Source organism: Alosa alosa, chromosome 24 (assembly GCF_017589495.1).
Source record: "Alosa alosa isolate M-15738 ecotype Scorff River chromosome 24, AALO_Geno_1.1, whole genome shotgun sequence".
In the NCBI taxonomy this organism is placed as follows: domain Eukaryota; kingdom Metazoa; phylum Chordata; class Actinopteri; order Clupeiformes; family Clupeidae; genus Alosa; species Alosa alosa.
Window position 1 is genome coordinate 9100318 of NC_063212.1, and position 11617 is coordinate 9111934.

Here is an 11617-nt window from a genome sequence, read left to right on the forward strand (position 1 = left end):
ATTCGTGTGGCTTGAAGACGTGACCTCTGACCTCTGACCCCCACGAAGAGGAGGATGGGAATGAGAGAGATGGAGGAGAGTCAAGGTCATGGAATGGATGGAAGGAATGCAGAGGCTGCCAGAGTCAGCCCAACAAACAGGAGACATCTGCTACTGAGTCTTACTGATAAACTCTTAAAGCTTAAGGCTTCAAATGCACCACCTATCTAGACAAAATAACACTCTTGTATCCAACAGGTAGATTTAAAGTTACAAACACACACACACACACACATACACACACAAACACACACACACACACACAAACACAGAGATATACACAGTCCTAATACATCTGAAATGACACACCCCGCAAACTTAAGTCAACAAAGAGAGTCGTATATCTTAAGTGCCCTACAGGCACAGGCCAGGGGCATCAGGTTTGGGGGCAGTTCATGTTTCAACTCTAAATTACACTGTCTTAAATAAGACCAGACACTTTATAGTAGACACTAGAGAGATTTTGAGAGGGACATGATAAACCATAATACTCCAGAGCTTCTTTTCCACATTTGCAAACAATTTATTTTCTTTCCTGCACTGGCCTACGACACGGAGGCAGATTAACGACCCGCTTAGCATGTGAAGCGTGAACAGCTGTCTCCTGCCTTGAGACAGTCAAGAGACTGTATGTAGGAAAACAGCTAAAACACACACAAAAACATGTTATGTACGCACATTTCTCAAGGAAGGCAAAGCTCATTAAAAATCATTCATGTTTGTTGTTCCCTTACAATCTCTATAAATTCTTCATCTAAATGCACAAGCACATATACAGTATCAACACACACACACACACACACACACACACACACACACACACACACACACACACACGGAAACAAGCTTATATTAGCATGTAGCTGCAGGGGGTAGTAGTTGGTTGGGAGATGATCGCCTCGTGTTGTAATCTATATTCCACATAAGATGCATCAAAAGACACCGGCATGAGAGACAGACCCAGCAGGGAGCTGGCTATGTGAAGAAATGCTGCCCATGTCGGAAAGAGAGAGGAGGGAGAGAGAAGGCCATTGCTTAAGCAATGCTGTTTTACATATGCAGTCCCATCAATAAGCTTATCTGAATTTTAATCTTCAAAACGAAAGGAGAGAGAGAGTGTGTGAGAGAGAGAGAGAGAGGGAGGGATGGATGGACACAGGGAGTGAGTGACAGAGAAAGACCGAGAGACAGATCTACTCCATGTGTTTCAACTCTCTCTGTCGTCACTGGAACTAGAGCCAGAGTCAGAGTTGCGGAGTTGTGATGCAGACATGAGAGGACGGCATGAGTGCACGGAGGCCATCCTGAGTACGGAGGTGCCAGAGCGTCTCCCAAGTCCCAGAGTGCGCTGTGGGCTTCCCTGGACGCCTGTCACACAGGCTTGAGGGCCTCGTTAATCAGGAGCTCCCAGAGAGAACGCCAAAGGATCTTCGTTGGCATACACACAGATACTGTATATACACACACACACACACACACACACACACACACACACACACACACACACACACACATTCACAGGATTACTCCAAAAAGAGGAGAAAAGTGGACATGAAGTATCCCCTCTTTTCTTTCAGTTCCCGTCTCAATGTAATTTCCTTTGTCCATTTTTTGGTCCAATAGATCAACACTTTCATTGGCTGTCTAGAATTGCATCCTACTCTTTCTCCCTCTCCCTCGCTTTCTCTCAAAGACAACATGCACACTCACACGCAGACACACACACACACACACACACACAGACATACTCTCCATTAACAAAATACTAAAATAGAGCGAACAGTATTCCCAAGCCTGGAAGCTAGTAAGCAATTCACAAAGGGAGCAAGATGGGAGAGAGAAAGAGGGGTGAGAGTAAAAGAAAAGAGAAGAGAGAGAGAGAGAGAGAGAGAGAGAGAGAGAGGGAGAGAAAAGCCAGACCTGCACAAAGAAGGCTCTTTCACCAGTTGGAAGCGCTTTGCTCGGAATGCTGGTATCATATTCGGGGCTGTTCCCAGCACCACAGTCTTCCGGAACTGACAGCAGGGGGGTTCTGGAACGAACAACAAGATCTCCAAACACGTAAGGGAATATTCGGCCTCTCACCCCCTGGCATCTCCGACATTGGCCGGGCAAAGTATGAATGTCAACACTTCCCTTCAACACTTCAATTCATATGTATTCTACCTTGCAAATAGATTTCTGCAAATGCAAATGCATTTCGACTTAGATTACATAGCAATTTTGTGCTATCTGCAAGCATATTGGTGGTTGGTGGAAATTCTTTGACAGTTTATGCTTACTGGCACTTCTGACTGTGTCCGCCCAGCACAGTTTAAGTGTGGCATAGCTGATTTAAACCAAATAATCCCTGACCCCTCTCATGTTAGCACACCACCACCAACCCCCCACACTAATACTGTGGGTTTCCCTCTGAGTCCCCTGGTAGCAGAAAGTCTGAAGAAAGAGTGGATTGTATGAATAGCAAGACTGTCAAAAAAGAGGGTCTCACATCTTAGCATTCTAACCTGGATTTACCCCCCTCTCCATCAGGCCCACTGATCCACAACTGGAAAAGCCAGTGGCAGAAGCAGTTACTGAATAAACATCCATCCCCATGTTATGTATGGCCGGCCGCGACAAAAAAAATAAGGAAAATCTTACTAGGAAGTCAAGGTGTTTGAGAATATAGTGACAGAGGCACCCTTTCACCCTGCACCTTTTTCCCCCCTAGGCATTGAATGATCCGTTATTCAAGTCAAGTCAAGTCAAGTCGGCTTTTATTGTCAATTTCTTTACATGCACTGGTCATACAAAGAATTGAAATTTCGTTTCTTACTTTCCCATGCAGACATAGACATGCTTTAAATACAGACATAGACATACTATAGACATAGCCATAGACAATAAACATTAAATTAAAGTGCAAGACTGAAATATAGAACATGTATGTATCAAAATAGAAATATAGGACATATATATATAAAAAAAAAAAAGAGGTAGTTGTGTTGTATATTTATATAGTCTTAACAGTTACATAAAGTTTAAACTTGTGCTTGTGTGACCTGTATATTTACATTGATATGCAGTATGCAGTAATTTCAAGTATATCAGGCTTGATGTGAAGCAGCAACACGTTTGGCTGCGCAGTCACAGTGCAGTTCCACATGGCGGTGTTGGGGGGGGGGGGGGGGTTGGTAGACAGGATCCTAGTTTCCTAGGTTCCTGGTTGGCTGGTGGTGGGGGGGGCTGTCAGTGATGGGAGAGTGGGTAGAGTGTTATTGAACCGTTTCCACTCGTTTAAACGTGCACAGCTCTGAGGGTGGGAATGGGAAGCAGCCTTATCAAAGAAAGGTCAGACACCACTGTCGGTGCTGCCAGACATCTGAAATTCCAGACCAATGCCGGCAAAAGCACACGTGCACATTTTACACCCACACCCACACGCACACACACACACACACACACACACACAGTGGCGCCGCCAGGCGTAATCCTGTACGCACTGTGCGTACAATTTTTCAACGCTTTATTCATTAAAATCATTCAATATTACAACAATAAATATAGCTTGTGTACTGTCTTAATTGAAACATGCTTCGCGCACAAATGATAGCCTATGTTTAGGGCAAAGAGAATGGACATCTCAATATAAGGATACATTAGAAGAAAATGATTGGTGTAAACTTTGTCACGACATGATAAGCAGTTCAGGCGCTTAAAAACAACGTTACATTTAGGTGTTTAACAGTAAAAGGCGCACTGTTCTTAGAAGTTATGATGAGGGCAGTGAGATTAGGCATTGCATCCTATAGTCACTCTGTTTGGAACATCGTAGTTCGGGTTTCAAGATTGATAAGATTCAGTTGATGCTAGAGTATGGATCATCTCAAAGTTTGGGACAACCAAACAGCAGTGTAAGCAAATCCTTATTGTTGGGTGACCATAGCCGTCTTTTCTCTAGGCCTATAGACCTATCGCAAATCGCGACATAGACTCATTGGTTTCTTCTTTTCTTTTCTTTCCCTTGTTCGCGTGTTGGGTAGTGAAGCGATAATGCATTTAAAGCAATGTTCACGTCACGTGAGCCAGATATGGTCAGAGCTGCTTGCTCTGTAAAGGTATTTCTGTCCCACCCAAATTGCGTTAAAATTGTGTGTTTAGCAGCCAGAATTTAAAAAAAAAAAATCACGGGGGTGAAATCTCCCTCATCCCAAAAAATGTTAAAAAAAAATGGGGGGGGGGGGGGGGGGGGGGGGGGGTCTGGCAAGGTCTTTTGACATACTCTCCATTAACTGGGCCAAGGTGCGTACTATGGAATACAACCCTGGCGGCGCCCCTGCACACATACACAGTTAAAGACATAAGCATGCATATATGCACCTGCTTGCTTTTGCACACACAAACATAAGCCTTATTATATGCATTATGCACAAATACATACACCTAGACACTGAGGAGAGAGATCAAGCAGCCCAGAACAATTACAGATGGCAGAGAGCGAGTGGGCTTGCATGCACACACACACACACACACACACACACACACACACACACACACACACACACACACACGCACGATGTGAGCTCTGAGCTCTGACTATAGTCTGTCACAAACAGACACACAGTGCTTCGCTTCACTTCACTGATTTGACATGAATTACTCACAAATGCATCAACATTCATCCTTATACTATGACATATGAATGTCCTCTCATGTAAATGTGCAAAAGTGCCATTCCTAACACATCTATGATAAACCAGTGCAGGGCGGTATAGTCACCATAGACATGGGCGGATTATGAACTTTTGGGCCCCTGGGCCCAGATGTATTAAGGGCCCCCCACTAATTGTCGTATATGAGGGAGGGGGGGTTTGGGGGTCCTCCCCCAGAATTTTTTTTATTTGTTTGATGTGATTTCCTGTATTCTGGTGCAATTTGGGGATGGCCAATACTAAATTAAATCAGATTCATAGCCTACATCCTGATTTGTTGATATTGAGGCAATGATTCCATGCAAAGGCTTGGGCTTCAGGGCCCCCTGACCCCTTGGGCCCCTGGGCCTGGGCCCGGTAGGCCCATGCAGTAATCCATCCCTGACCATAGACATTGAGGGGGACGTCCCCCCCCCAATATTCAAATATGACCAAAATGTCCCCCCCAATATACGGACATAGAAAAAAAAAAAAACTACAGGAAACCAACAACCACCACCATCTGAAATGTAATCAAACATAAATAACGCAAAAATTAGTGACCTAGTGATGGTTCCAGAGTAGCCTACACCCCTGAGTGGTTTGACCTGGTCGTTTTCCTTTTCGTTAGTGGCGTCAAAAGCTTCCATTTACTGCACCCTACCAAAGATCCTTGATTACTGTACTAGCTCCGCTTTAACCCTCTCTGACCCTACTGCGGTGAGGTAGGGCTGGCAACAATATCGCAAAAGCTCACAATTCTCACAAAACTTGTTGGAAAGGTGTAGCACAGGCTAAGGAAATCCCATATATTTTTGGAGTCGATCAGACTCAAAGGGAACTTTGAAACATTTTCCATATTGTAACGTATTGTCGCAATGATAGCGAAAATGAAAAGTTTTATTTTAAATTATGAATTTGTGCAAGCCTGTGTCATTCATTTCTTTCACATGTCTTTACAACATAAATAATGCATTCATATGCTAGTACTAATGCCAGGAATTACCCTGTTTATAGGCCTCTTAGAAATGGTTGTTGCATCTTGCATATTATTTAGATGCGAACTCAAATGCGTCCATGCAGGCAAAACGTAGGAATCAAATGTGGCGACGGCACACAAGTTGGAAAAAACGTTGTAACGACTTGTTTGCGATTTTTAATAATATTTTTTGCATGGCCCTCAGACCCCACCACAGATTTGGTCCCCCCCCCCAATGTTGACACCATGACTACGGCCTTGAACTAGTGCGTCATAATTCCCTCTCACACAGACACAACAAACAGACTAACCCAAACAGCTATGACAACAACCAAATAGGCCAGGGAAACGTCATTACATTGTTATTGTGAGTTGGATTACAAAAGCGTCTAAGGAGGTCAATTCCGTGGGTGTGGAAAGACAATGCTACTCGCACTTGTTTGCTCGCGATTAATCAACACAATGGAAGCATTTGGTCTTCGCCATGGTCCCTGGCACTCTAAAGAGAGGAGGAAGAGGGTAACAATACGTTGGTTCATCGAAGCGTTAGGACAGAGCGCTCTGTTGATGACAACACGGCGAAAGCCAGTGATGTCCCCGCCAGATCCTGTGACAGACCCGAGCAGACGTCAATAACAATGCCGACACAATGGCAAATACATAGATGATGTTTGTGGGGGACATCCGTTTTTGGTAGTCGTGACGCTGCAGTCGCAAATGTTTCCACCTAAAACTTTCTACTTTCAACCTTTTTAGTATGGCCTTGATCCTGAGACTGACTGGACTATGCTGGATGGATAGAACAGGAGCTTTGTTGCATATAGACTGTAATTTATTTACTGTGTTCCCAGGACAGGCTGCTAAACCAGTTTCATAGCGAGTAAGTTTGTCATTCACCACCCGCTCCTAAACGGGCGTGCAAACAAAGACAGGTGCACTGTGCGTCACCAACCCCGCACGCTTCCGCTATCGGACAGCGCAGTAGCGCAAGCTCTGAAGTACCAAAACCAAAACATCCGACTTCTGGCATCAGGGTCAGAAAAGCTGCTAGGCACTAGAAATGGAGCCGATTTCCAACATGCGTAAAATTGTTTTTCAACAGCTTTTGCCCCAAAACACATAAATTATATCTTACGCCATATATTAACTGGTTAAGAGAGCCAATTTGACACAATGCCACTACTGGCAGAACTCTTGCAGCACGGGGCAACCCGGATGGGACAGGGGAGTAGAGTAGCCTACTTACGCTGCTGTTCTCGCCTGTCCAGTGTACCATTGCCTGGTTGTGAGTGGCATCTCCCTTGAGCACGAACGAGCTGCTGAGCAATGAGACTTTATCCCGGGCCGCCGCTCTTCTGAGTCGCCGGGGGAGCGCTTCACCCGGGTCAGCGTCCTGATGGGTGAATCCCGGCAGATGTGGCATTCCATCCCCGCCGCCGACGTCGTCCGCCGCGCTGCTGTCAAGCGCGCGGTCTCCACCGCTGCTGCGTTTCAAAAATCCGCCACTGTCACAAAGAGCCGGTTCCGTTGACAGTGCCATCCAGGCATAGACGAGAATCAGAGCCCAATACGGGCGTAGGGTAAGAACGGTTCGCTTAGGACGCAGACGTGCCACGCGCTGCGCCATGATAGCGCCTGGATCCCAGTACTGACAGAGCTGAGTGCGATGCGAGTTGAAGATAGATAGCTCTACTGTAGGCGAAGAGGGAGGCAGGGAGGACGACTGAGAGGGAGGGTGTAGAGCGAGAGCGAGGGCACACACGCTCGGGAAATACAACGTGGTTCAGCCCGTCAGCCAAACACCGAGAGAATGCGACTGGCCTCAACTCACAGGTGTAAGACTGCCATCTGGCGGTAAACTTAACGCTGTGTACAGTAGTCTTCAATTACTTGCAGAATAGCATCAGTCGCCCACACAATGGTGTGTGTGATTTCGCCGTTGTTTACTGAAGGTCGCGCGTAATAACAGCTAATTGTAAATTATTTTCAGCGTGTTTTCCTTTTGCTTTTGTGATGTGGGAAATAGGTGTCACTGTCAAAGAAGAGTAATGAGGTCTAGGCATTTATGCAACAGGCTCGTATAATGAGTGAGAGAGACACACATGAATATTTATCCAGTGCCATCCTTGAACCATAGTTCTTACATTGTATACTCAGCTGGTTTAGAAAATGCTTGGGAAAGCCTTTCGCCTATAACTATTTGACCAGAGTTTTTATTGAGCTTGGCAGCATCATCACAAAAGGAAGCATAATGTCAGCTTCCTAACCGTCTCTATTTCACACCATTTCCATAAACATGACACATCCCATGAGAGCCCAGGTCAAACTAACTGACTGCTGCGCTGGCTGGAGTGCTGTCTGCATGTGATTCTAATGAGATAAACTGTCAGTCACTCAGTCAGGAGAAGGGTTCGCTAAGTCCCTAGCCTGTAAACAGGCCACCTGTCAAATCCATCCCTCCCTCCCTCTCTCCCAGCTCCTCTCAGCACAGGGCAAGATAGATTAGTCATGCCTGGAAAGGCTCGAGGCCACTCATCTGTGGCTTCTTTAATGACCTCAAGCCAAGACAACTGTCCAGGTGGAGGGTTTTTGTTTTTCCTATCTCCTCTGGTTTTCATGGAAGGCGGGTGGAGAGACAGGCGGTCTCATTTCCACACTCCCCTCCATGGTCGAGCTCTTTCAAGTTCACAACGTAAAAGCGGTAGATGAATGTGATGCGTTTGACGGAGGGAGAGAGGAGGAGGAAGAGTGAGACAATGGGGCGGGGGTTGATGGAGGCCCTGCCACTGGGCTGCCCTCTGATGTCAACAGCGTTCTCTAATTACCCTCACTGCTCTCTGCTCGGGCCTACATTTTTTATAGGCTACAGGACAGAGAGGAGTCAGTGTGTGTTTCTGCAAGAGAGAGAGAGAGAGACAGAGAGAGAGAGAGAGAGACTGTAGGGAGTAATAGACTGACGTTTGAGAGAGAGAGAGAGAGAGAAAGCCAACAGAGAGAAAAAGAAAGATATGCATTCAAGAGTCTTTTTGTGGATGGGAATCCATTTAATGCAGCAGTTGTTCCTCTGTCTCTTTCAGGGAGTGAGTAAACCTACGTGTGCCTCACTGGTCACTGAAGAAGTGAAGTGATAGGTCTTTTCCCCTCATCAGTGCCCTCCTCCTCCTCCTCCCCCTCCTCCCCCTCCTCCTCCTCCTCCTCCTCTATTCATCTCGCCTCTCTTACCTCATCAGCACCAATGACCTGGATTTGCCCTGTGGATTGAGGGCGCCGGTTGAACTCACAGGCCTCTGCCGCCCAGCACTCAACACACTTTGCCTTCATCCTCCTTCTTTTGCATCTCTCTCTCTCTCTCTCTTTCCTTCATCGTGTGACCACTGACCTGAAACCTCTTGATGGATAAAAGTGGCGGATTGTCTTGGAGGGCTACTGGGAGCTAAATGTGCGCTTTCAGCCATTGTTGACCCTCCTCTCTCTCTCTCTCTCTCTCTCTCTCTCTCTCTCTCTCCCCCACATATCCCTCTCTGCCTCATGCTTCTAAGAGCTTGCAGGGGGTAGCAGAGCATGGGAAGATCACTGTATAAGACTGTCCTTATCTGTCAGAGGCCTGCCACAGAGGGCGTCCATGTTCCAAGCCCTTCAAGAAGTCAAGAAGCACGCTGTCACTGGCAAAAGACAACTTCACAGAGGTACCACAACAGATGAGTGATGTGTTTTAATATGACCTTTTTTTGTTCGATTCAAGAGTCCTCGGTTTCACAATTTTATATGTTATCAGCTTTTACCCAGTGACAGGTGATGAAATACCATGCTGTGTGATATGCCATCTAACCCAATCCAACATCACAACAGATTTGGCTGGTGACTGACTGGTAGGAGCTGCCTTCTAGTAATGATAGGGGACCCCAGTTTGATACAATCCGCAAAAAGCTGTCCTTGTTTGACAGTGAAGAAGTTTGAGTGAAAGCGCCTTTATGGGTTTATTTTTAGAGGTATGTCTGGTAAGGCAACAAAATAAACACCCAAAGAATTTCTGTTCACAATAAAAACACCTGCAAAAACACCTAAATGAACTTCACTCAATGGTTTTGTTGTTGTCATGAATTGCAAATTGAGTACAGTGACACTAATTGTCAGAGATTGAATGAGGCAGTGAGATGCTGGTTTATAAATGTCAAGCTTTGTGTTTTACAGACTCGCCCAGGGGGGAAAAAAGTTGGAAATTGATTTTCTAATCCCCTTTAAGAGAGACAGGTAAGACAGCCAAACAACTTAAAGGTCAAATAAAGTCTGTGTCATTTCTAATTTTTTCCTCTCAGTTAATGTGATAGTCTGAATACTTTCAGCACTGCCTGTTTCACTCAGTGTTCTCCTCCTGTGGTATGGCAGTATGGGGCTCCGTAAAGTGAACTTGTTCGGTATTCATGAATTCAGAATGTGCTCATACGTTTACCTCACTGACATCATGACATACTGATCCAGAGAGAATTGAACGGTGAGCACATTCCCTTTTTATAATTACATATACTGTGCCAAAAGAAATGATGTCGAGCAGATATTGACCTGTATACTTATAGTGTAATTACACTAATAACCCAGTAGCCCTTTCTACATATACAGGGATGTATGTACGTGTGTTTGAAAGAGAGAGATTGTGTTTCCTTTCTTTACCTTACCACACCATATGATGTGTGATTTAGTGTTTTACAGTTACATTCTGAGGGAAAGTCCACAGACACGCACCGTCTACCTATTTCTGAGTACAAACACACACACACACACACACACACACACACACACACACACACACACACACACACACACACACACACACACACACACATACACACACACGGCCACACAAATTAACTATCAGCTTTAAATGACTAATGCAATCCAATCCACACTTTTAACACACACACACACACGCACGCATGCACGCACGCACGCACGCATACGCACACACACACACACACACACACTAGACATAGACATAACACACACTGTCACACATCACACACATCACTGAATCATTACTGACATCATCCCATCTTGCCCATAAGGCATGCCTGAAGCAGCACTGCAGGCTGAAAAAGAATGCATCTCTTCCAAAGTCAGAGAATGAACTTGATATCATGATAAAACTGCACTAATGAAAAATAAAGTTCATGTGTATAGTGCAATTTCTGGCACAACAGCAATTCAAAGCACTTTGAAATGTGAGCATGAATTCACATTAATTGCAGGAGGTGATGATGAGGGTGAATGAGCTTTTGAGATGGTTTTCTCACATACATGTACAGTATACACACATGTACACCTGTTTGTGTACACACACACACACACACACACACACACACACACACACACACACACAATCACTTTCTCACTCTGAGTGCTCTCTTGGAACTTACAGCATTGACATGTCAGTGCCAAAAAGCTCAGTTGTTTTGTTGGCAAATGAAACAATCCCTCTGAGGGTAAGCTTTGCTTTGGAGTGATGAGTGATGTGCTGATGTGTGAACACACACAGGCAAGCATACACACACACACACACACACACACACACACACACACAAAAGAGAGTAAAGGATCAGACAACTAAAACTGTGAGGGAAGGGGAACCCAAACAAGGCACGTTAACTGAAAAAAGGTTCCTATGGATTGTAGCTACAGCCTGTCTCTGTCTGAGTACTGCCAACAGGTAGCCTGGCTAGCACCACCACTTCTCAATGAGACGTGGTCTGGAAACCAAACGTTCATTTTCTCGTATTTGAAAAAAATGCCCAGATCCATTTATTGGGTGCCATAGATGTCTATCAAATGCGTCTGTGCATAGCTCATTATCGTCTTGCTTTCCCCCCTGTTCTGTGATTGGTTCCCTATCTCAGGCGAAAATTTGCTCCATGGTCTCCAGGCTGCCTTAGCA

The 11617-nt window shown here is 45.3% G+C and overlaps 1 protein-coding gene across 4 annotated transcripts in view; it reads right to left on the reverse strand.

Annotated features, from left to right (window-relative positions):
- The window catches only part of sorcs2 (sortilin-related VPS10 domain containing receptor 2), a 222257-nt gene extending 214879 nt beyond the window's left edge, over nt 1-7378 (reverse strand). For all 4 annotated transcript variants that reach the window (XM_048236205.1, XM_048236203.1, XM_048236204.1 and 1 more), the window contains exon 1: nt 6938-7378. In XM_048236205.1, the coding sequence (XP_048092162.1) occupies nt 6938-7318 (381 nt within the window). In that variant the 5' untranslated portion in view covers nt 7319-7378. The remainder of the gene's footprint in view (nt 1-6937) is intronic.
- Between the last annotated feature and the right edge of the window lie 4239 nt (nt 7379-11617).